The sequence below is a fragment of the Tachyglossus aculeatus genome, chromosome 4 (genome assembly GCF_015852505.1).
Source record: "Tachyglossus aculeatus isolate mTacAcu1 chromosome 4, mTacAcu1.pri, whole genome shotgun sequence".
NCBI lineage: Eukaryota > Metazoa > Chordata > Mammalia > Monotremata > Tachyglossidae > Tachyglossus > Tachyglossus aculeatus.
The window spans coordinates 57,447,957-57,474,291 of NC_052069.1; the positions used below are offsets into that span (position 1 = coordinate 57,447,957).

At 45.8% G+C, this 26,335-nt stretch overlaps 1 protein-coding gene across 1 annotated transcript in view; it reads right to left on the reverse strand.

Moving 5' to 3' along the window:
* COL11A1 (collagen type XI alpha 1 chain) overlaps positions 1-20,263 on the reverse strand; it is a 287,116-nt gene extending 266,853 nt beyond the window's left edge. Inside the window, exon 1 of the mRNA XM_038745119.1 lies at positions 20,053-20,263. Within this exon, the coding sequence (XP_038601047.1) occupies positions 20,053-20,161 (109 nt within the window). The 5' untranslated portion in view covers positions 20,162-20,263. The remainder of the gene's footprint in view (positions 1-20,052) is intronic.
* Between the last annotated feature and the right edge of the window lie 6,072 nt (positions 20,264-26,335).

Below are 26,335 nucleotides of genomic sequence, written 5' to 3' on the forward strand. Positions count from 1 at the left end.
CATATTCCCTATGCAGGTCCTGATCCTCTGCAAGAATTGCCTTCCCAATCCAAAGTCTTTCGTCTCTGCATTCCTTTCCTGTGAACCGCAGACCCCAATTGGCACACATGAGAGTGCAATAAATACGACTGATTGATTGATTGATTGATTGATTAGCCCACAGACAAAGTACTGTGGGTCCCACTGCTCTGCAGGAGTAGAGGAGGGTGCTAGATATCTGGGGCCCCTACGGCTGCCCAGAGCTGTCCATCCTTGCTGCCTCCCTCAGAACCAACAAGAAATAGAAGACCCACAGCCATGCAGGACTTCCAAATGAAACTTTGGGAAGTGCCAAGTGTTTTTGGTCAAAGACTGGGCCTGGAGTAGTGAGGCATGCTAGGACTTCTCCCTCCAATTACTATGTTTAGCTTAGGTTGGATTGTTGAATTTGTAAATAGTGCTATTTTTTCACTATGTCAATTTACCTCTCTTTAGATCATGAACTCTGGCACAAGGACCAGGCATATTCTTTTTAACCTTGCAATTGTTAGTTCCAGAGAATATAAAAAAGACCTGATGCTTCATCCACAGTGAGTACTTAACAATCAGTAACAGTACTCTGCAGATAGTAATAAGTAAATACCATTGATTGAATAAATGTCATTATTACTACTACAGAGTGATATTACTACTACAGACAGAATTTTCATGTTGCCCTGAATTTTCAGAGTCCTGCTACAGTCTTCCATGTTTCTTTTTCCACTAGCAAAATGGTTCTGCAGAAATTGTCAGCAAGTGACTTATATATATATATATATATATATATATATATATATATATATATATATATATATGTATGTATGTATATATATATACATACATATAGTACTATGGAGTCTTCTCTCTAAATTTTTAGTAATACTCCCAGTATAAAACACATGATTTTCATATAAATACCAAACCAAACCATAATCAGCATTAATAGCACTTTTTATTATCAAGACACAAAAGCTACATAAATCTTGACAGTTTATTCATTGTATACAACCTTGGGTTTTCCTCCATAATGGTAAAGATTGAGATTTTGGCAGGATATTAAGTTAGACTTGGGAGGCACATGTAATTGCTCAGTTTGGGGGGAATTTAATGTTCCCATCCTGACAAATAGTGGCAACATCGGGTTTTCAGGAAATTTGAGTTAATTTTCTCATTCTGCAACTGACTACACAAGTCATTTAATCCTCCTGTGTGGTCAAAGTATTAAGGCTATTTGTACTTCAGTTACCTTGACTGTAAAATGTTCACATTGTATAGTTATTATTTAATTCTTCATATAGTCAGACCACATTGTGGCCAGATTTGCTGTGCCAAAATAGGATTAAAGGAGACCTACTGCTCTGGACCCGCTAGGCTAGTGAGAAGAGGTCTTTTCAGTCACCTCACTGTGGGGCAGAGAGGGATACAGCAGCTTGGCATAGCCCGTTGTTGGGTAGGGACCATCTTTATATGTTGCCAACTTGTACTTCCCAAGCGCTTAGTACAGTGCTCTGCACACAGTAAATGCTCAATAAATACGATTGAGTGAATGAATGAACAATGTATACAGCACAGGCATGGGAGTCAGAAAGTCATGAGTTCTAATCCTGGTCCGCCACTTGTCTGCTATTTGATCTTGGGCAAGTCACTTCACTTTGTGCCTCAGTTACCTCATCTGTAAAATTGGGATTGAGACTTTGAGCCCCACATAGGACAGGGAGTTTTGTCAACCCAATTTGCTTGTATCCACCCCAGTGCTTAGAACAGTGCCTGGCACACAGGAAGTGCTTAACAAATTCCACTATTATTATTATTATTATTATTATTATGCACTGGGGAGCTTTGTCAGTCCTGAAATCAATGCCCTGTAAGTAGCTACACAATCCTATGAATCAGAACTCAAGGAGAAAGAATAAATCCTATTGGTAATTGGGCAGCGCTAGTGTTTCATGCATCTCTCAGAAATGATAGTTCTAGGGCATTGGGAGGAGGATTGGCATGGAATGGGAAAGACTACTCTCCCCTACAGCTTCTTTGGGCAGTATGAAGAGCCACGGTCCCTTGGAGCCAGGATGATTGGTTCCATTCCTTGTCCATTGCGGGTAGCCAGAGCTCCTTTTCCTAGTCTGGATCCCAACAGAGCCTCTGCAGAAGGGTCAGTTGCCTGTCTCACCCCTGGTCAGCTAGTATTAAAGGGATGGAGTGGTAATAGTGGCTCTCCAGACTCCATAGGAACCCATTGGCAGAGCTGCTGCATGGCTCCTAGCTTGCACGGTCTGGGTGGCTTGTCACTGATGCTGTCCAAGGGGCAGTGGCCACAGAGCAGCTAACCTGTCCTGGAGTTGCTATCATTTGACTGTCAGGGGATGAAGACAAAGGAGGTAGACATCAGCAGCCAGTGCATATTCATTCATGCATGTTACTCCTCTCCTCAAAAATCTCCAGTGGCTACCAATCAATCTGCGGCATCAGGCAGAAACTCCTCACCCTGGGCTTCAAGGCTGTCCATCACCTCGCCCCCTCCTACCTCACCTCCCTTCTCTCCTTCTACAGCCCACCCTGCACCCTCCGCTCCTCTGCCACTAATCTCCTCACCGTACCTCGTTCTCACCTGTCCCACCGTCGACCCCCGGCCCACGTCCTCCCCCGGGCCTGGAATGCCCTCCCTCTGCCCATCCGCCAAGCTAGCTCTCTTCCTCCCTTCAAGGCCCTGCTGAGAGCTCACCTCCTCCAGGAGGCCTTCCCAGACTGAGCCCCTTCCTTCCTCTCCCCCTCGTCCCCCTCTCCATCCCCCATCTTACCTCCTTCCCTTCCCCACAGCACCTGTATATATGTATATATGTTTGTATATATTTATTACTCTATTTATCTTTGTACATATCTATTCTATTTTATTTTGTTAGTATGTTTGGTTTTGTTCTCTGTCTCCCCCTTCTAGACTGTGAGCCAACTGTTGGGTAGGGACTGTCTCTATGTGTTGCCGACTTGTACTTCCCAAGCACTTAGTACAGTGCTCTGCACACAGTAAGTGCTCAATAAATATGATTGATTGATTGATTGATTCTCTTTTCTCTTCTGTTTTTCCTCTCTTCCTTTTTCCTTCTGCTTCTTCATTTCATTTCTCTTTATCTTTTACCCCTTTTCTCTCTGTTCCTTGCCTCCCACTCATTCATTCAATTGCATTTACTGAGCACTTACTGTGTGCAGAACACTATACTAAGCGTTTGGGAAGTACAAATCGGCAACTTATAGAGACGGTCCCTACCCAACAATGGGCTTACAGTCTAGAAGGGGGAGTCAGACAACAAAACAAAACACATATTCAATCCATCATTAAATCATGTGAGTTTGACCTTCACAACATCACTAAAATCTGCTCTTTCCTCTCCACCCAAACTGCTACCACGTTAATCTAATCACTTATCTTAACCAGCCTTGATTATTGCAACAGCCTCCATGCTGATCTCCCAGCCTCCTCTCTCTCCCTACTCCAGTCCATACTTCACTAGACTGTCTGGATCATTTTTCTCCAGAAATATTCTCCCATCTACCTTGCCCCATCCCACTCTAATCATTTTAGTATGGAGGGAGATCCAGGGGTGATTCTGGGCTGTGGGAGCACTTCTTGTCTCTGGAGGGCTCCAGATTTCAATAGAAAGCTCTTAGATTTCCACTGGCTTTGGTACTGGCCAGGGTCTTTATGAACCAGATTTCAGGGCTTGGTCAAGATCATTTCTCCCCACCAGATTTTGGGATCATCCAAGACCTTTTTAACCCATCACTGAATACCAGGGAAGAGGTAGAAGTCATGTCCCTAAACCCCTCAATTCCTTCAAGGACAATCCTCTTAAAACTCCTCCCCAAATGTATCCCTACACTCCTAATGAAAAGGCCACTCAAGGCCTTAAAATTTCAGTGTAAAACCACTCCAGCTTGTCAGTTGAAAAATGGCAGATGACTGTCCCCATGTTCTTTAGTTCTCCCAGCACCCTGGAATTGGTCCCCAGATATTTTACCAAAAGATCTCTTTTTAAAGATAACTAGTGTCTCCAATCAATCACTAGTATTTATTGAACATTTATTGTATTTAGAGCACTGTACTAAGTGCTTGAGAAAGTACATTAAAATAGAGTTAATAAACACATTACCTGCCCATAAGAAGCTTAAGCCAGAGAAGACTTTACAAAATGCCAGATCTGTGTGTAACATTTCTCTTTGCCAAACCAATACTGAAGGCCCATTTTTAATGTATTTTTAAGGTAGCAATATCCAATCTCATCATGCAGGCTGAAAGTACATTTGCTATCTCCTTTTGTCATCAGTCCATCAAAAAAGACAAGGAATCCCTGACAACTCTTAAATCAGAGTTGCTAGGTAAGCGTGGATTTCAGATCATTCCTCGTAATAATGAAATGTATCTGTGTAGCACTTTTCCAAAGTAATCTTACTTTATCGCAGGGAGCTAGTTTGCCCATTACACAGATGAAGAACCTGAGTCACAGAGAAGTTAAGTGACTTGTCCATGGTCAAACAGCAGAGCAGTGGCAGAGTCTGAACCAGAATTTAGGTTTCCCAAATTCCCATTGGGACTTCCTGCTTCGAATGCAGCCCTTGCACCTTGTGGGAAGATGTTCTCCTGAGATAATAGTGGGGGTTACTTCAGAGGCCAAAGAAGAGGAAACCATGGCTCGGATCCTACCAGTCATTTCTGTGCATGGAAGGGAAATACTGCTTCCTACACTCCCTTCCTTACCTGTCCAGGAGTCAGTTCCAGAAACCATGGAAAATTATGAAGAAAGACCCTTTCTCTCTTCCCTTCTCTCTTCACACACTCCCACTCCCACTCCCTTCTGCATCACCCTGACTTCCTGCCTTTGCTCTTCTCCCCTCTCCCAGTTCCACAGCACTTATGTATATATCCATCATTGTGTTTATTTATATTGATGTCTGTCTCCCCACCTGTAGACTGTGAGTTTATTGTGGGCAGGTATTGTCACTGTTTATTGTTGTGTTGTACTTTCTCAAGCAGTTAGTACAGTGCTTTGCACACAGTAAGAGCTTAATAAATACAATTGAATGAATGAATAAATGAACACATCCCCTTCTGTCTCTATTTGGGCAATCCCTCAGCATTCAAATTTGCCAGTAGTGATGGAGAGACCTATTAAATTACCTTCTCTCTATAGACTGTAAGCTCGTTACGGCAGGGAGCATGTCTGCTAATTCTGTTATATTGTACTTTCCCAAGGTTTAGTACAACCTTGGGTACTGTACTTCTTCAGAAGCAGCATGGCTCAGTGGAAAGAGCCCGGGCTTTGGAGTCAGAGGTCATGGGTTCAAATCCTGACTCCACCAACTGTAAACTGTATGACTTTGGGCAAGTCACTTAACTTCTCTGTGCCTCAGTTACCTCATCTGTAAAATGGGGATTAAAACTGTGAGCCCCCCGTGGGACAACCTGATCACCTTGTAACCTCCCCAGTGCTTAGAACAGTGCTTTGCACATAGTACTTAACAAATTCCATTATTATTATTAATTATTATTATTACAATGCTCAGCACATAGTAGGTACTCAAAAAATCCTGCTGACTAATTACATCCTCCTCTCACCTCCTACACATGGAATTGAACTAGTGGAAAGAGCTCAGGTTTGGGAGCCAGACAACTGGGTTCTCATCTCAGCCCTAATGCCTCTTCTGTGACGTTGGGTAACTCATTTAACTCTCTGTACCTCAGTTTCCTCATATGTATGATGGGGATTAAATGAATGTTCTTTCTCCCAGTTGGGCTGTAAGCTCCATGTGATCAGGATGGTTTCTGATCTGATTATCCCGTATATTCCCTGGAGCCAAATACAGTGTTTGACACATAAAAAGCAGTTTACTTACTGTGCTCAATAAATATTTAATCCCCATTATCGGAGGCTGGGGAGTCAGCAAGGAGACTGATACAGTAATCAAGGTGGGATAGGATAAGTGATTGGATTAATGGTTTAGCAGTTTCGATGGAGCGGAAAAGACGGATTTTAGCAATGTTGTGGAGTTTGAACTGACAGGTTTTATTTATGAATTATAATGCCCACTGCCTTTGGTTTGTTTGAAATTGCCTGGACGGTAGATGTCAATAGGGTTTGAATAGGCCTTGTCATTCTTTAACTGAAAGAACTAAACTTTTCAACAAACCTTTTGTATTATATTTGGGTGCATCTATAAGCACATGATTCATACGTAAGCAAATAGAAAGTTTTTCATTTGAGCTGGCATGTACCCAGTAGACATCTCTGAGCACCAGTATATTTCAAAATAAATTGCTGGTAACAGGCTAAAAACACAATTAGACTGTGCCTGACCTGATTAGCCTGAATCTAACCCAACAGTCAGTACAGTGCTTAACACTCCATAAGTGCTTAACAAATACAACCAAGTTCTTGTTCCCCATTGCAGCTGAAGTCAGCATGTGAGAAAGAACTTCTATAATCCCTTCTAACCACAACACTTGGAAAGAATTTTCAATTTCTTCAAATTTCTTATCGATTAGTTGTCATCTAAGTATAACTGTAGTCCAAATTGTTATCCAGAAGTGAGCATGCGCAAGATCAACTCTCTAGGTAAGGATCCTAACACCTGTTCCATCCTGTGCATTCCTGAGGCTAGTCTGTTTCTACTTGAATTCCTTGGGGTTAGTTCAAGGCTTCTCTGAGGAGTGGCACTGGGAATCTGGATTTGCCCCTGAAGACCTGTTGCCTCCGAGTAACCCTGGGGATCAAAGTCACCCTTCAGTGGGTCAGTTACCTCATCTGTCCTCAGTTACCTCATCTGTAAAATGGGGATTAAGATTGTGAGCCCCCTCGTGGGACAACCTGATCCCCCTGTAACCTCCCCAAGTGCTTAGAACAGTGCTTTGCACATAGTAAGCGCTTAACAAATGCCATCATCATCATCATCATCATCATCATCAGAGGGACCGGAAAGTTTCCAAGCTGTAGACTAGTTTCCAAGCTTGTAGACAAGCTGTAGACTGAGAAGCAGCGTGGCTCAGTGGAAAGAGCCTGGGCTTTGGAGTCATGGGTCATGGGTTCGAATCCCGGCTCTGCCAATTGTCAGCTGTGTGACTTTGGGCAAGTCACTTAACCTCTCTGGGCCTCAGTTCCCTCATCTGTAAAATGGGGATTAAGACTGTGAGCCCCCCGTGGGACAACCTGATGTCCTTGTAATCTCCCCAGCCCTTAGTACAGTGCTTTGTACATAGTAAGCACTTAATAAATGCCATCATTATTATTATTATTATTACCCACCCTAAATCTAGGATGGAGGTTTATGACTGAACTGGTCTCTCAGCAAGCTGTCGGCTCTCTGCTCCATTTATGGACTTGTCCTCCTTATATCTCATCCATTCCAGAGAGTGTGGGATTAATCTCTCAGTGGCATTTACTGAGCGCCTACAGTGCAGAGCACTGTATTAAGCACTAGGGAGAGTACAACAGAATTAGAAGACATATTCCCTGCCCTCAAGGAGCTCTCAGTCTCAGTGTATAGTGAGCAAGGGCCTGGGAGCCAGAGGACTTGGGTTCTGATCTCGGCTCTGCCACTTGTCTGCTGTGTGACCTTGGGCAAGTCACTTGCTTTCTCTGTGCTTCAGCTACCTCATCTGTAAGACTGTGAGCCTCATGTGAGAAATGGGCCGTGGCCAAACTAATTAGCTTGTATCTATTCCAGTGCTTAGTTCAGTGCCTGGCACATAATAAGCACTTAAAAAAACTCCCTAAAAAAAATAGTTGCCAGCCAACACAACTTCTAGGAATAATAATAATAATAATAATAATAATGTTGCCATTTGTTAAGTGCTTACTATGTGCAAAGCACTGTTCTAAGCGCTTGGGGGATACAAAGTGATCAGGTTGTCCCACATGGGGCTCACAGTCTTAATCCCCATTTTACAGATGAGGTAACTGAGGCTTAGAGAAGTTAAGTGACTTGCCCAAGGTTACACAGCAGGCATGTGGCAGAGCCGGGATTTGAACCCATGACCTCTGACTCCAAAGCCCGTGCTCTTTTCACTGAGCCACGCTGGAGCATGGTTGGTGGACTTCATGAGTAGACCAGGGGCAAAGTAAAAGCAATACAACTCTTTAGAACTCTTTATTCTAGGTTGGAAGGAATGGCTATTTTCTGCTGACTTTGGATCCTCTAGTTAGCACTGCTTCAATCATAGCAGGTCCTAATCCTAACAGCCATTACAGCAGTCTGAAAAGGACAGTAAAAAATTTGAATGTGGGTGGGACTTTATCTATGCCACAGGCCCTAGGGACCACTTGTCTCAGGCAGAATATCAGCCTACTAGCCAGACAGAGGAAGGAAACCTCCATTGGCACTGTGTGAGCTGAACAAGTGTTGTCAATAGATACTTTAGTTGCTTTTTCTCTGCAGGGCCATTCACGAGCAAAGAAATTTGGTTAAAATAAAAAAGAACGGCTTAGAAACAGGTTGGGGGAGGATAGCAAAGGTTGGTTCTGCAAAAGCTTTTACACAGGTTTATTTTAGTTCTCATTTGTCAAGCTGTATTTGAGCAAGTCTCCAACTGTGTAATATGATAACCTTTCTTTTCTCTGAGTTCTTTCTCTTAAATTAATAGCACTGTCTCCAATTCCATACACAGCGAGTGAAGAGTTTAGTTTACTAGAAAACACTGGTCTGAGTTTTTAAAGAACCACTAGGTAAGTAGCTAGAGCCAAATACTTCAATTGAGAAATGACAAGTATTACCAGTAATATTTCAATAACTCTGATTAATGGCACTTGAATAACATCCCCACAGATACCCAGTATTGCACTGGCAACAATGCCTGGTTGTATAACACATTTAGAGGAAGCTAAAAGGAATATCAATAAGTTATAAAGCCCAGGAAGATTACTGATACCCAAAGGTGAGTTTGATAGAGTATTTTGCTCATATAGGTGACTAAATTAAACTTCATTTAAATTCTTCTAATGATTTTAAGGGACCAATATGTAAATTCCTTATAGGAAGAGATTGTGTCTACCTGCTCTATTGTATTGTATCCTCCCACGTGCTCTTCAAAACTCATCAAGAAACATTGACTAACTATAAATGAAAGATGAAACTGTGCAAATGTCACGATATAACATATCATGGTATAACTTAATTCACTTTGTTTATCACGAAATGCTGGGTGCTACTCAAGTGGCTCTAATATTTTACTATTCTGTGATTAGAAAGTATGATGACAAAGTCCACCTTCCTGTTTTAACAAAAGAATATAACAATGTAAGGATTCTGCGAAAGATCAGTGACTCAAGTAGCACACTAGTCTGCTCCTGACCCTGGCCAAAAACAGGATAATGGTTGCCTTCCTTGACATCCAAAAGCACAGTTTTCTTCCAGCAACCCTAACTCTTCCCGCTGGTACTCTATTGCGGACCACGTATTCATTCCCTTCTTTACATTCTAAATTCATTCATTCATTCAATCAATCGTATTCATTGAACACTTACTGTGTGCAGAGCACGGTACTAAGCGCTTGGGAAGTACAAGTTGGCAACATATAGAGATGGTCCCTACCCAACAGCGGGCTCACATGTATTGTTTCACCTACATGTTCCAAAAGAAACATAACAAACCTAGAGATCATAGATAGAGTATCATGAATTTTGATTTTTGAAAGACTTGCCAGAATCTACTAATAAAGAATTTTCTAAAATTCAAAAACTCAGTCATAAATCCTGCCTTCAAGATGGTGCTTCTTTTAGGTGTAAATATTACCAGTTTTGAAGGATCTGGGAGATTATGCTCCATGACCTATTTGGCCTGCCTTTCTTTAAGACTTCTGTGTGCAGGGATAATTCATCGCTGGTAGAAAGCCTAACTCTTGGGGGCTGAAATCCAAAAATGTCAGTACAACACCTACAAATGAGAACTGAATTACCGTAACCCTCACACTCCCCTAATTGCATACAAGAAAGCAGTACCTATCACAATTAATAATTTAATCAGGAGGAATATGGATTCCTGCACTGGACATAGGAAATGTCCTGGAATTAAATATACACCTATATCTAAACAACACCATCCCACTTTTAGTGTGTAGGTCATCCTAAGGCCTTGGAACAATCAACCCATCAATGTGTGCAGAGCACTGTGCTAACTGCTTAGAATACCGCAGTACAACAGGGTTGGTAAACGTGCTTCCTGTCCAAAAGAAGTCAATTAGTCATTCAATTATGCTTATTGAAGTCTCTACTCTGCATGGGAGAGTACAATGGAAATTCCTTGACATGATCCTTTAGCTCAAGGAGCCTTCAATCCAGCAGGGAAAACAGATATTAAAGCAAATTCCTGGGTAGGAGGGAGAAGGATTTTGAGATATGCATATGAAGCCAACAATACCAGAATTGTACCTTCACCTGAGATGACTGAAAATCCATCTGTTGTATTTAATGAATATTCACTGTGTACAGAGCACTGTACTAAGTGTTTGGGAGAGTACAGCATACTACAGAAATGTACGATAATGAAGATCTTTTAAAATACTTTCTAATAACAACTGTGGTATTGGTTAAATCCTTAACTATGTTCCAGGCCCTAAATACAGTATAAGCAGATTGGACATCAATCAGTGGTATTTATTGAGTGCTTATTATGTGCAGATCACTGTATTAAGTGCTTGGGAGAGTAAAATACAACAGAATTAGCATATACGTTCCCTGCCCACAACGAGTTACAGTCCTTGAACCATAAGGGTTCACAGCCTATGGGAGAAGAAAGACAGGTATTTAATTCCCATTTTTCAGCTGAGAATACAGAGAAGTTAAGTGACTTTCCCAGGACCTCAGAGCAGCCAAGTGGCGAAACAGAGACTAAAATCCAGGTGTCCTTATTTTCAGGTCCTTGGTCTTTCCACTAGGCCACCCTACTTCTTAGCACTTTGTGCCGGGAGATTAAAGATATTTTTAGAAGTCCAAGATGCAATTTTTAATAACTAGATGTGGAAAAAAGAGAACCTGATGCCCAACTGAAAGTATTCAGAAAAAATGGTGTCTGTTCTATCGTTGTGGTATACTCTACCGAGTGCTTAGTACAGTACCCTGCACACAGTAAGCACTCAATAAATATGACTGATTGAAGTAGAAACTACTACTACTAATAATGGCATTTGTTAAGCGCGTACTATGTGCAAAGCACTGTTCTAAGCACTGGGGGAATATAAGGTGATCAGGTTGTCCCACAGGGGGCTCAGAGTCTTAATCCCCATTTAACATGTGAGGTAACTAAGGCTAAGAGAAGTTAAGTGACTTGCCCAAGGTCACACAGCAGACACATGGCAGAGCCGGGATTAGAACCCATGACCTCTGATTCCCAAGCCTGGGCTCTTTCCACTGAGCCACGCTGCTTCTCTTTTACAAGTGTCACCTCATATGTGTGTTTTTTAAATATTAAGCATTTTGATTTAAGATTAAATTATCTGCCTATTATCTTCCATAATTCAAGATGTTAATGCTGACAGATAATTAAATCATATGCTTTGTGCATCATCTAGAGGCTACAATCCTCCTAGGAAAGACCAGTTTAAGGCTCTTTTTCAGGCCAAGGGAGTCCAGGTGGATCTCAAGCAAAATACTATCCTTTCTCCCTTTGGTACTCTTGCCACACAAACACAACCCCTTCTCCAAAACTGAAGGGAGAGGCCATTTAGGCCCTGGACACTAGTGACAGTAGAGAAAAGAGCAGTTTCGAAAATGACAGGCAGGCCACAAGATGCTTATCCTGCCAGGAGAAACCTCTAGGAAGGGTGCTCCCAGGACAGCTACTCCTTTTCCTAGTTATTAAAGGCGCTCTGCTTACATGTCCATTTAACCTTTATACTTGTTCATAAACTAAACATTGAAATCTTATTTATGGTCGTACACCGAGCAGCATGGCTTAGTGGCAAGAGCACGGGTCTCGGAGTCAGAGAACCAGGATTTCTTAACCCAAGTCCATCACTTGACCACTGTGTGACCTTGGGCAAGTCACTTTAACTTCTCTGTGCCTCAGTTTCCTCAACTAAAATGGGGAATAAATCATATTCCATTTTTGACTGTAAGCCCCATGAGGGACAGGGACTGTGCCCAAACTGAATAACTTGTATCTACCCCAGCACTTAGGACAGTGCTTGGTTCATAGTCAGCAGCTAACAAATACTTTTAATGTGAGTATTATTAGGCAGACTTGGGTTCTAATCCCAGCTATGACACTTGCCTGTTCTGTGATCTTGAACAAGTTATTTGAACTCTGCCTCAGTTTCTTCCTCCACTTTGACTGTGAGTCCCATGTGAACAGGGACTTTCTTCCATCTGCTTATAGTGTATCTGTACCAATGCTTAGCACAGTGCTTGGTACATAGCAAGCACTTAAATACCTTAATTATTTATATTCACAAGCACTACAGATGTTCATCTGAGTTTTACTATGCCAACTGAAAAGCTTGGTGCCCCATCTATGCAGCTAAAGAAAACTATTTTCTGGGTGTTTTTTTTTGTTTTTTTATGAATCTGCATCTTAATTCAAGGACAATATATTCCAACCTCACATTCACTTCTTTATCCATAAATAGGAAGTACCTCAATATATTAACTAGTGTTAAGAGGGTTTTTGTTGTTTGTTTTTGTTTTTTGTTTGTTTTCAAAAAAGAAACAGAGAGCTTTGAGAGAAAAGAACAACCGCTTCTTAACCTTTTTGACAGTTAGAAATCCTGCCCCAAATCTACAAAGGACTCCTGTTAGCGTCAGTGTATTTTAGGGAAGAATCACAACATTGTTGTCGAAGCCAGCTTCACCTTGTTAGCAAGATTATGTAAGTTAATCAAGTAGTCATGGGATGAAATGAATACACCTTAAATCATTCCATATTCCTTTTTCTATACAAATAATTTTAGGCAAAATTGGAGGAATGCCTTTAATCCCAAACCAAATAAAAGAATCTTTTGGTCATTATAAATTATCAGAGTATAACTTTATATCCACCAATAATACCTCACAGATGCAGCATTTTGGGTAAAATTGGGACAGCCACTGAATTCAAATAGAATATAGACATAATTGAACTCATTCAGGAAAGTATCAACAAAGGCAAAAGAGTCCTCAAAGAGAAAAGGCAGTTTTTCTTCTTTCATTTTTAGCCTGGCAATCTTTGACAATTTTTAGTTGAAAAACTAACATAAAAAGACAAAATCTGAAAAAAAAATCTGCAGCACATAAAACAGTTTTGCAATCAAACAACCAAATGCTTATCAAATAACCCAAATGACAGATATTTGCTGTACCCTTTGAGTTGTAGTTGTAGAATACACTACTGAGAAGATCGAACCGATTCACCTGCTGATCCCTGGGACTCAGAAAACCTCTTTAGCAGGGACCATTAAACCAGTCTGTCATGGATTTACAAAGTGCTCTTTATGAATGTGCTCAACTGTTGCTCAACTTTTCATCGTCACAAGGAGTAATGATGCTTGCCTCCGCCTGAATATTGGCTCTCTTGATAAGCAGTGACTGCCTACCAATCATTATTTTGTTTTCCTTTCTGTCAAGAATGTCATACTCATAGTAAAATTGCTTGTTTCAGATTAAACGATGCCATGTCTATAAAACCTCGGACTATGGTAATAATAAAGTTTGGATTCATTAAACATGAGTAAGCAATATTTTACACCTTTACAGCAGCAAAGAATCTATTGATGTAGCCTACTGATACTTAGAAAAGTGAGTATTTTCTTTTCGGGAAAAGTAAATCCCCAAACTATCCATTATAAAGTGATAATAGTTCAATATGCAAAATGGTAGTAAGTGGCTAAGTGAGAAAAGCACTTTCACCTTAATACTTTCCAGTTCAGTAAATACTGAGTTTTGAAATAAATTAACTTTGCAGGATAAAAAAAGGGTGATGGTTGGTCAGCATTTAAATGATTCACTCTTAGTCCTTCATTTCTCATTCAGCTCTTCATATCCTATGCTTTTTCTCCTGCAAGTAGAGATCCTTTGGAAACCTGTTTCTATGTGCTCTGGGAGGACTTGAGACAGAGAAGGATTGGTTAACACAAAACAAAACGAAAAGGACAAAAATTTGCTTTGGATTTTGAGAAATTTAGACAATTTTAAGTGAAATATTAGGGCTTTTTCCAGGAAACAGAAAACAGCGACTGTTCTAAATTGCCATCAAGTTGAACAAACACTAAAAAGGGTTGAACATTAATATAACCCAAAGAAGGCCCTCTTTATACCACGATCCAAGTTTTCAATATTTTCATTTGCACCAATGTCTTGAGCTCAAACTCCAAGGGTTGGCATCAGCACTGTGCACACTAGGTTCACTTTAGTTTAACCAGTGCTGGTTTATTTTTTCACTCCCACTTGCCAAGGGTGAAACAGACACTGAAGCCAGTGTTTTCTTTTTGAGACCTTAGTGGGCTATTATTTTCTTTTATCTTTGAAGCTTTGTAAAATAACAAGCCTGCCTAAAAGACTATTTTTAAATAACTGGGAAGCATCCTATTCAGACATTTTGCACCCAGCCACTCTACCTTACTTCAAGAACTTTAAATAACCGGTTAATTATCAGGAAAAAAACATTAGTAAAAGTAATTCATTCATTCAATCATTCAATCGTATTTACTGAGCACGTACTGTGTACAGAGCACTGTACTAAATCAATCAATCATATTTATTGAGTGCTTACTGTGTACAGAGCACTGTACTAAGCGCTTGGGAAGTACAAATCGGCAACATATACAGTCCCTACCCAACAACGGGCTCACAGCCTAGAAATGTATAACGTGCATCAACTCCATATCACCCCAATGATTTTCTGTTTTCCCAAGTTACTTTTCTTTAAGGACATAGGGTAGCCTTTTTAAGCTCGTCTTTATTCAAATATTGAGTTAAAAGTTGGTTGCACTCAGTTACGTCGGTGACTCAGCATGTGAACTTTATCTCAAAACTAGTCAGTGAATACATTTGCATTGTGTAAATACTAAATAGTTGAACAGAAAAAAAAATAAAGATGAGAGAACTGAGTTTTTTAGGGAAATGCCCATATAGGAGTCTCAAACAAGTGGTCTAAATGTGAAAATCATATTTATACATTGCCCTGATTTTTAGGAACATGCCAATATAGGAGTCTCAAACAAGTAGTCTAGACATCTAGACTGTGAGCCCACTTTCCAGACTGTAGCCCACTGTTGGGTAGGGACCATCTCTATATGTTGCCAACTTGTACTTCCCAAGTGCTTAGTACAATGCTCTGCACACAGTACGTGCTCAATAAATACGATTGCATGAATGAAAAGTAGTCAAAGTGTGAAACTCACATTTATACATTGCCCCGATTTTTATAGCAGAATGTTATGCAAGAATCTTTAAGTGGAAATGCATTTTCAAAGAAAACATTCTGGTGTTTTTGCCTTTTCAGAAGTCTCTTTGACCTGAAAGATGTGTTGCTGGCTGGGCCGCACATTTGCGTGGCATAGCAAAATGGAGAAAGGCTTATCTCTAACGTCTTATTTTCCCATTGAGCCAATCAATTCAGGAAAGGAAAAATTCTCTTTCGCTATCCCTGGAGTGGAATCACGTTAAGGGGAGCGCTCCTTGACCATTTCCTAAACCTGAATCCCCAGTGGTAAATCAGTCCGGCAGGGAGCAGAGCGGCCGAGTGCGGTTGACAGCATCCCTTTGGACGTTGGGATGGCTTTATCTCCCTTCCTTGAAAAGGGGAAAAAACGGGTGTCAGCATTCCCGGCGGGATGAGGCCGGACCCCCACGACCCTGCGAAAGCCCAGGGCCCAACCGTCAGCCCCACTTGGGACAACCTGATGACCTTCTATCTACCCCAGTGCTTAGAACAGTGCTTGGCACGTAGTGAGTGCTTAACAAGTACCATAATAATCACAACAATAATATAATTACCCAAATGTGAGAAGCCGTAGGACGCCCGGCTGTGGTCTGGTCCTGATCTCTTGGGGATTAATAATAATCATGGTATTTGTTAAGCGCTTACTCTGTGCCAAGCACTGTTCTAAGCGCTGGGGTAGATACAAGGTCATCAGGTTGTCCCCCGCAGGGCTTACAGTCTTAACTCCCATTTTAGAGATGAGGTCACTGCGGCACAGAGAAGTGAAGTGACTTGCCCAAGGTCACACAGCTGGCAAGTGGCGGAAATGTGATTAGAACCCACTACCTCTGACTCCCAAACCTGGGCTCTTTCCACTGAGCCACGCTGGATTAAGACTGGGAGCCCCACGCAGGACCTCCTGCTTATCTTGTATCTGCCCCAGCGCTTAGAACATAGTAAGTGCTTATCAAATACCATTATTGTTACTATCATCATTATTATTATTATTATCTCTGCGGGAGCGTGCTGCTGCTGTTCAAACCGGGACCTCCTGCTGGATCCTTTCTACAGCTCCCACCCAACCCTCAGAATCCCATCTTTCTCCCTTCCCCGGGGTCAATCCGGCAACCACCCCATCAGTGCTATTTATTGAGCGCTTACTGTGCGCAGAGCACAATGCCACCGAGTGGGTAGACGCCAGGAGCCGGTTTTTAAGCATTCCTGGAAAGGAATCCATCCCCAAACCTATTCGCATACGTCTCTGGACTGCCAGCTTTGGTGGTCACCCTCCCTTGCCCCCTAAATCCTGCATCCTGATGACGGGGTCCTCCAACGCCCAACGGAGCAGGCCGGCCATCCCTCCTTTTCCGCCCTTCGAGCTGTCAGGACTCAAGGGGCCGGGGCAGCTCCTGTCAATAAATTCTCAGTCGTGCCACGTAGGAGCCTGAGGAGCTCCCCTCCCCTTCCCCACCCCTCTGTCTCCGCCTCCTCCCCCCAACCCCAATTGCAAAGGGAATTTCATTCCTTCTCCTCTAACCTGCGGGAAGCGGGATCAGGAAAAGTGAACGTCTGTGTTATGGGGTGAGGGATGGGCCTGCTGTAGGGGGAGAGATGGAGGATGGGGGGAAGGGGAGATAATTCTGTCTCAGACCCCATCAAACTTTTCAGTCCTTTCCAAAACGCCTGCCCTGATACACCTCCCTATTAAAAACGTCCAAAAGAGGCTACCAAGTTTTCTGGGCGACCCCCTCCAACTCCTGATTCTCCCGAAGCCCCCCAGAATCACCAGCATCTGAGTCATCTGCTCTCTGACAGACTTGGTAAACTTTTTCCTCAAAGTTTCAAATTGGGGTTTGCACTGTGGCAATAGATCTGGGCTTGTATGTGTGTTTGGGGTGGGGGGGGGGAGATGCTTTTAAATTGTCATCCTCATGAACCTGAAGAAACCTGCAGAATAACAACACATTAATGGTGGTCCAGGCACTGCAGCTGTGATAATCTCCTAGTCTAGTTGCCCTGGCCCCCCTGAGGTCTGGACCTTTGCTGTGCCCAACCCCAGAGGGCTTGTGGGGGCCAGCATGCTAGACCACCGGGCTAATAGGGTCTGGCCGGGCCCTAATCAATCAATCGTATTTATTGAGCACTTACTGTGTGCAGAGCACTGTACTAAGCGCTTGGGAAGTACAAATTGGCAACATATAGACACAGTCCCTACCCAACAGTGGGCTCACGGCCCTAAGGCATCTCTTCCTCCAACATCCGTCCTCCCCTCTACCTCTTTCCCGGCCACCCACCCCCCACCCCTAACCCCTATTTCTACCTCAACGGGGCAATAATAACAATAATAGTATTTGTTAAGCATTTACTACGAGTCAAGCACCGTTCTAAGCCCTGGGGGAGATACAAGGTCATTCGTTCATTCATTCACCCAATCGTCTTTACTGAGCGCTCACTGGGTGCAGATCACTAAGCTCTTGGAAAGTACAAATTCAGCAATAAAAAGAGAGGTAACCCCTGCCCACACCGGGTTTCCAATCTAGAGGAGGGCTGGGAGACAGACATCAAAACGAGTAAACAGGCAACGGTGGTTGTCCCACGTGGGGCTCCCTGTCTCAATTCCCATTTTACAGAGGAGGAAACTGAGGCCCATTTATTCATTCCTTCCATCGTATTTATCGAGTGCTTACCGTGTGCAAAGCACTGGACTAAGTGCTGGAAATGTACATTCGGCAACAGAGACAATCCCTACCCAACAAGGGGCTCAGAGTTTTTGAGGAGGGAGGGCACTCCAGGCCAGAGGCAGAACGGGGGCTAGATGGAGGCCCAGCTCCTTCATTCCTTCGGATTTAATGAGAGCTTACTGTATGCAGAGCACTGTCCTAAGCGCTGGGAAGGTAAAATTGGACAACAGAGACGGTGCCTAGCCAACAATGGGTTCGCAGTTGAATACTACTACTACTACTACTACTACTAATAATAATAATAATAATGGCATTTATTAAGCGCTTACTATGTGCAAAGCACTGTAGTAAATGCTGGGGAGGTTACAAGGTGATCAGATTGTCTCATGGGGGGGCTCACAGTCTTAATCCCCATTTTACAGATGAGGTAACTGAGGCCCAGAGAAGTGAAGTGACTTGCCCAAAGTCACACACCTGACAGTCTTCTAGACTGTGAGCCCACTGTTGGTTAGGGGCCGTCTCTGTACGTTGGCAACTTGTACTTCCCAAGCGCTTAGCACAGTGCTCTGCGCACAGTAAGCACTCAATAAATACGATTGAATGAATGGATTGGTAGGGACCGTCTCTATATGTTGGCAACTTGTACTTCCCAAGCGCTTAGCACAGTGCTCTGTGCACAGTAAGCGCTCAATAAATACGATTGAATGAATGGATTGGTAGGGACCATCTCTCTATGTTGGCAACTTGTACTTTCCAAGCGCTTAGCACAGTGCTCTGTGCACAGTAAGCTCTCATTTAATACGATTGATTGATTGATTGATTGATTGATTGATTGAAGGGGATCTGCCCAGAGAAGCGACTTGGCCGGAGTCACGGGGCAGAGAAGCGTAGTTGCCTTCTAGACTTCACAGTGAGCCCACTGTTGGGTAGGGACCGTCTCTACGTGTTGCCAACTTGGACTTCCCAAGCGCTTATTCCAGCGCTCTGCACACAGTAAGCGCTCAAGAAATTCATTCATTCATCCCTGTGTATTTACTGAGCGCTTACTGTGTGCAGAGCGCTGGAATAAGCGCTTGGGAAGTCCAAGTTGGCAACATACAGAGACGGTCCCTACCCAACAGCGGGCTCACAGTCTAGAAGGGGGAGACAAGCAACAAAACTTGTTAGGAAGCAGCATGGCTCAGTGGAAAGAGCCCGGGCTTTGGAGTCAGAGGTCATGGGTTCAAATCTCGGCTCCTCCACTTGTCAGCCGTGTGACTTCGGGCCAGTCACTTCACTTCTCTGTGCCTCAGTTCCCTCATCTGTAAAATGAGAATTAAAACTGTGAGCCCCCCGTGGGACAACCCGATCACCTTGTAACCTCCCCAGCGCTTAGAACAGTGCTTTGCACGTAGTAAGTGCTTAATAAATGCCATTAAACAAAACAAACAAAACTTCAATACGATTGATTGATTGATTGACCTGTGAATCTACAAGGGGAGATGCCCAGAGAAGCGACTCGGCCGGAGTCACGGGGCAGAGAAGCGGAGTTGCCGGATAGTCCTTTCCGGGCGTTTAGCGCAGTGTTTCGCCCCTACTAAGCGCCGGATGAATGGGGAGGCCTGACGCCCCCGTGCTCTGCCTGCCGGGCCGGGCCCTGGGTTCGAGGTGGAGGGGGAGCTCGTCCCCCTGCCCCATCCCTGCCCCTTCCCTATTTATTTATTTCGCTTGTACATTTCTATCCTATTTATTTTATTTTGTTGGTACGTTTGGTTTTGTTCCCCGTACTTCCCAAGCGCTTAGTACAGTGCTCTGCCCATAGTATGCGCTCAATAAATACGATTGATTGATTGATAGGGACCGTCTCTACGTATTGCCAACCTGTCCTTCCCGAGCGCTCAGTCCAGTGCCCTGCACATAGTAAGCGCTCAATAAATACGATTGATCGATCGATTGATTGATTGATTGATTGATTCCCCGCCCCATCCCTCCGTCTCACCTCCCGTGACCCGGGCCGCTCGGAGGATGCAGATGGAGGCGACGAGGGCGGCGAGGTAGGCGGGGCGGGGGCCCCTCTTCGTTCTCCAGCTGGGCCGGGCCGCCTCCATGGTCGGGGGGCACGGAGAGAAGGGGGCGCAGAGGGGGGCTCCGAGACTCCTTCTCCTCCCCCGCTGGCTAGGCGGGCATCGGGCCGGGGGGCGGCCGGAAAGGCTTGGGGGGCTTTTTCTTCCTTCCTCCCCCCCGTTGGGGTCCCTTGCTTCCTTCCCCGGCCCTCCTTTTGGGGGGTGTCGAGGATGGGGGGCTCCTCCGCCGCGTCCTCCCTCCGCCGAGCCCTGCGCGCTCGCACTGAGGGCGGGTGCAGGGCTTTAATCCCAAGGCTCAGCGCCCTACGCGTCCCCCCGCCCCATCGCCCCCTCCCCCGAAGTCACAGGGCCGGCAGGGAGGGAAGGAGACCGGGAAGGAGGGAGGGAAGGCGGCAGGGACACCCCTCCCCCTTTCCCTCGCCAATCCCACCCCCTTCTCCCAGGTCCCCCCCCCCCCCCCGCCCCGAATTCCCAGAGAGGAGGGAAGGGGGGGTGGGAGGAGGGACCAGACCAGAAGGGGGCCGCCCCTCTTTACTGCTGAATGGTACTTCCCGAGCGCTTAGCACAGCGCACAGGATAGCGCTCCATCAGTACGATTGAATGAATGAATGAAGGAGGAGGAGGAGGAGGGGACTGTGCCTCCGTTGTTGGGGAAGGGCCGGCTCTCTTTAGTGCTGAATTGTGCTTCCCGAGCGTTTAGCACAGGGCTCTGCGCACAGGAAGCGCTCAATCAATACGAATGAATGAATGAATGAATGAGAGGAGGAGGAGGAGGAGGAGGAGACTGTACCTCCGTTGTGGGGGAGGGACCGGTTCTCTTTAGTGCTGAATGGTACTTCCCGAGCGCTTAGCACAGGGCTCTGCGCACAGGAAGCGCTCCATCAATACGATTGAATGAATGAATGAAGGAGGAGGAGGAGGAGGAGACTGTGCCTCCGTTGTTGGGGAGGGACCGGCTCTCTTTAGTGCTGAATGGGGCTTCCCGAGCGTTTAGCGCAGGGCTCTGCGCACAGGAAGCGCTCCATCAGTACGAGTGAACGAATGAGGAGGAGGAGGAGACTGTGCCTCCGTTGTTGGGGAGGGACCGGCTCTCTTTAGTGCTGAATGGGGCTTCCCGAGCGTTTAGCACAGGGCTCTGCGCACAGGAAGCGCTCAATCAATACGAATGAATGAATGAATGAATGAAAGGAGGAGGAGGAGGAGGAGGAGACTGTACCTCCGTTGTTGGGGGAGGGACCGGCTCTCTTTACTGCTGAATGGTACTTCCCGAGCGCTTAGCACAGGGCTCTGCGCACGGGAAGCGCTCCATCAATACGATTGAATGAATGAATGAAGGAGGAGGAGGAGGAGGAGACTGTGCCTCCGTTGGTGGGGAGGGACCGGCTCTCTTTAGTGCTGAATGGGGCTTCCCGAGCGTTTAGCACAGGGCTCTGCGCACGGGAAGCGCTCCATCAGTACGATTGAATGAATGAGGAGGAGGAGGATACTGTGCCTCCGTTGTTGGGGAAGGACCGGTTCTCTTCAGTGCTGAATTGTGCTTCCCGAGCGCTTAGCACAGGGCTCTGCGCACAGGAAGCGCTCAATCCATACGAATGAATGAATGAATGAACGAATGAAGGAGGAGGAGGAGGAGACTGTGCCTCCGTTGTTGGGGAGGGACCGGCTCTCTTTTAGTGCTGAATTGTGCTTCCCGAGCGCTTAGCACAGGGCTCTGCGCCCAGGAAGCGCTCCATCAATACGATTGAATGAATGAATGAAGGAGGAGGAGGAGATTGTGAGCCCGGGGTTGGGGAGGGACCGGCCCTATTGCTGAGTTGCATTTCCCAAGCGCTTAGCACAGGGCTGTGTGCACAGGAAGCGCTCAATCGGTATGATTGAATGGATTAATTAATGAGGAGGAGGAGGAGGAGACTGTGCCTCCGTTGTTGGGGAGGGGCCGGCTCTCTTTAGTGCTGAATGGTAGTTCCCGAGCGCTTAGCACAGGGCTCTGCGCACGGGAAGCGCTCCATCAATACGATTGAATGAATGAGGAGGAGGAGGAGGAGGAGACTGTGCCTCCGTTGTTGAGGAAGGACCGGCTCTCTTTAGTGCTGAATTGTGCTTCCCGAGCGTTTAGCACAGGGCTCTGCGCACAGGAAGCGCACAATCAATACGATTGAATGAATGGATGAATGAGGAGGAGGAGGAGACTGTGCCTCCGTTGGTGGGGAGGGACCGGCTCTCTTTAGTGCTGAATGGGGCTTCCCGAGCGCTTAGCACAGGGCTCTGCGCACGGGAAGCGCTCCATCAGTACGATTGAATGAATGAGGAGGAGGAGGAGACTGTGCCTCCGTTGTTGGGGAGGGACCGGCTCTCTTTAGTGCTGAATGGGGCTTCCCGAGCGCTTAGCACAGGGCTTTGCGCACAGGAAGCGTTCAGTCAATACGATTGAATGAACGGATGAAGGAGGAGGAGGAGGAGGAGGAGACTGTGCCTCCGTTGTTGGGGAGGGACCGGCTCTCTTTAGTGCTGAATTGTACTTCCCGAACGCTTAGCACAGGGCTCTGCGCACAGGAAGCGCTCCATCAATACGACTGAATGAATGAGGAGGAAGAGGAGGTGACTATGCCTCCGTTGTTGGGGAGGGACCGGCTCTCTTTAGTGCTGAATGGGGCTTCCCGAGCGTTTAGCACAGGGCTCTGCGCACAGGAAGCGCTCAACCTATACGATTGAATGAATGCATGAATGAGGAGGAGGAGGAGGAGACTGTACCTCCGTTGTTGGGGAGGGACCGGCTCTCTTTAGTGCTGAATGGTACTTCCCGAGCGCTTAGCACAGGGCTCTGCGCACAGGATGCGCTCCATCAGTACGATTGAATGAATGAGGAGGAGGAGGAGACTGTGCCTCCGTTGTTGGGGAAGGCCCGGCTCTCTTTAGTGCTGAATGGTGCTTCCCGAGCGCTTAGCACAGGGCTCTGCGCACAGGAAGCGCTCCATCAATACGAATGAATGAATGAATGAATGAAGGAGGAGGAGGAGGAGACTGTACCTCCCTTGGTGGGGAGGGACCGGCTCTCTTTAGTGCTGAATTATACTTCCCTAGCGTTTAGCACAGGGCTCTGCGCACAGGAAGCGCTCAATCAATACGAATGAATGAATGAATGAATGAATGAAGGAGGAGGAGGAGACTGTACTTCCCTTGGTGGGGAGGGACCGGCTCTCTTTAGTGCTGAATTGTGCTTCCCGAGCGTTTAGCACAGGGCTCTGCGCACAGGAAGCGTTCAGTCAATACGATTGAATGAATGGATGAATGAGGAGGAGGAGGAGGAGACTGTGCCTCCGTTGGTGGGGAGGGACCGGCTCTCTTTACTGCTGAATTGTACTTCCCGAGCGTTTAGCACAGGGCTCTGCGCACAGGAAGCGCTCCATCAATATGAATGAATGAATGAATGAATGAAGGAGGAGGAGGAGACTGTACTTCCCTTGGTGGGGAGGGACCGGCTCTCTTTAGTGCTGAATTGTGCTTCCCGAGCGCTTAGCACAGGGCTCTGCGCACAGGAAGCGCTCCATCAATACGACTGAATGAATGAGGAGGAAGAGGAGGTGACTACGCCTCCGTTGTTGGGGAGGGACCGGCTCTCTTTAGTGCTGAATTGTGCTTCCCGAGCGTTTAGCACAGGGCTCTGCGCACAGGAAGCGCTCCATCAGTACGATTGAATGAATGAATGAAGGAGGAGGAGGAGGAGGAGACTGTGCCTCCGTTGTTGGGGAGGGACCGGCTCTCTTTAGTGCTGAATGGGGCTTCCCGAGCGCTTAGCACAGGGCTTTGCGCACAGGAAGCGTTCAATCAATACGATTGAATGAATGGATGAATGAGGAGGAGGAGGAGACTGTGCCTCCGTTGGTGGGGAGGGACCGGCCCTCTTTAGTGCTGAATTGTACTTCCCGAGCGCTTAGCACAGGGCTCTGCACACAGGAAGCGCTCCATCAGTACGATTGAATGAATTAATGAACGAGGAGGAGGAGGAGGAGGAGGAGACTGTGAGGCCGGGGTTGGGGAGGAACCGTCCTTATTGCTGAATTGTACCTCCCAAGCGCTTAGCACAGGGCTCTGCACACAGGAAAGCGCTCAATCAATACGATTGAATGAATGGATGAATGAATGAGGAGGAGGAATGAGCCCACTGTTGGGTAAGGAATGTCTATATATGTTGCCCATTTGTACTTCCCAAGCGCTTAGTACAGTGCTCTGCGCATGGTAAGCACTCAATAAATACGATTGATGAGGAGGAGGAGGAAGAGAAGACTCTGAGCCCGAGGTTATAGTAATAATGATGACATTTATCAAGCGCTTACTATGTGCAAAGCACTGTTCTCAGCGCTGCATAATGATGGTATTTGTTAAGCGCTTACTACGTGCACAGCACTGTTCTAAGCGCTGGGGAGGTTACAAGGTGATCAGGTTGTCCCACGGGGGGCTCACAGTCTTCATCCCTATTTTACAGATGAGGGAACTGAGGTCCAGAGAAGTTAGGTGACTTGCCCAAAGTCACACAGCTGACAGTTGGAGGAGTCGGGATTTGAACCCATGACCTCTGACTCCAAAGCCCGTGCTCTTTCCACTGGGACCGTCCCCATTGCTGAATTGTACTTCCCAAGCGCTTAGCACAGGGCTCTGCGCACAGGAAGCGCTCAATCAATACGACTGAATGAATGAATGAGGAGGAGGGAGAGGAGATTCCGAGCCCGGGGTTGGAGAGGGACCGTCCCTATAGTAATAATAATGGCATTTATTAAGCGCTTACTCCGTGCAAAGCACTCTGAATTGTACTTCCCAAGCGCTTAGCACAGGGCTCTGCGCACAGGAAGCGCTCCATCAATACGATTGAATAAATGAATTAATGAGGAGGAGGAGGAGGACTTCCCAAGCGCTTAGTACAGTGCTCTGCACACAGTAAGCGCTCAATTAATACGATTGAATGAATGAATGACTGTGAGCCCGGGGTTGGGGAGGGACCGGCTCTCTTTATTGCTGAATTGTACTTCCCAAGCGCTTAGCACAGGGCTCTGTGCACAGGAATAATAACAACGATGATGGCATTTGTTAAGCGCATACTATGTGCAAAGCACTGTTCTAAGCGCTGGAGTAGCTACAAGGTAATCAAGTTGTCCCACATAGGGTTCACAGGCTTCATCCCCATTTTACAGATGAGGGAAATAAGGCCCAGAGAAGTGAAGTGACTTGCCCAAAGTCACACAGCTGACAAGTGGTGGAGCGGGATTAGAACCCACGACCACCCACGGGCTCTTTCCACTAAGCCACGCTGCTCCGCTCAATCAATACGATTGAATGAATTAATTAATGAAGGAGGAGGAGGAGACTGTGAGCCTGGGTTTGGGGAGGGACCATCCCTATTGCTGAGTTTTACTTCTCGAGCGCTTAGCACAGGGCTCTGCGCACAGGAAACGCTCAATAAATACGATTGAATGAATTAATTAATGAGGAGGAGGAGGAGGAGACTGTGAGCCCGGGGTTGGGGAGGGACCTTCTCTCTTTATTGCTGAATTGTAGTAGTAGTAATGGCATTTGTTAAGTGCTTACTATGTGCAAAGCACTGTTGTAAGCGCTGGGGAGGTTACAAGGTGATCAGGTTGTACCCTGGGAGGGCTCACAGTCTTCAACCTCATTTTACAGATGAGGGAACTGAGGCACAGAGAAGTTAAGTGACTTGCCCAAGGACACACAGCTGACAATTGGCGGAGCCGCAATTTGAACCCATGACCTCTGACTCCACAGCCCGTGCTCTTTCCATTGGGCCACACTGCTTCTCTACTTTCCAAGCGCTTAGCACAGAGCTTTGAGCACAGTAGGTGCTCAATCAATATGAATGAATGAATGAATTAATTAATAATGGCATTTATTAAGCGCTTACTATGTCACACACCCCCTTCTCCAACCCCCCGGCTCTCAACACTCTCTGCTACTCTCCAATCCTTCCCAACCATATCCTCAGAGGAGCCCTCCTCCCTCGTCTCAAATGCTACTCTGGTCACCTGTGCTTCTGACCCCATTCCCTCTCATCTCATGAAATCTCTCGCCCTGTCCCTTCTCCCCGCCTTAACAGCCATCTTCAGCCGCTCACCCTCCACTGGTTCCTTGCCCTCTGCCTTCAAACATGCCCATGTCTCTCCCAGCCTAAAAAAACCCTCTCTTGACCCC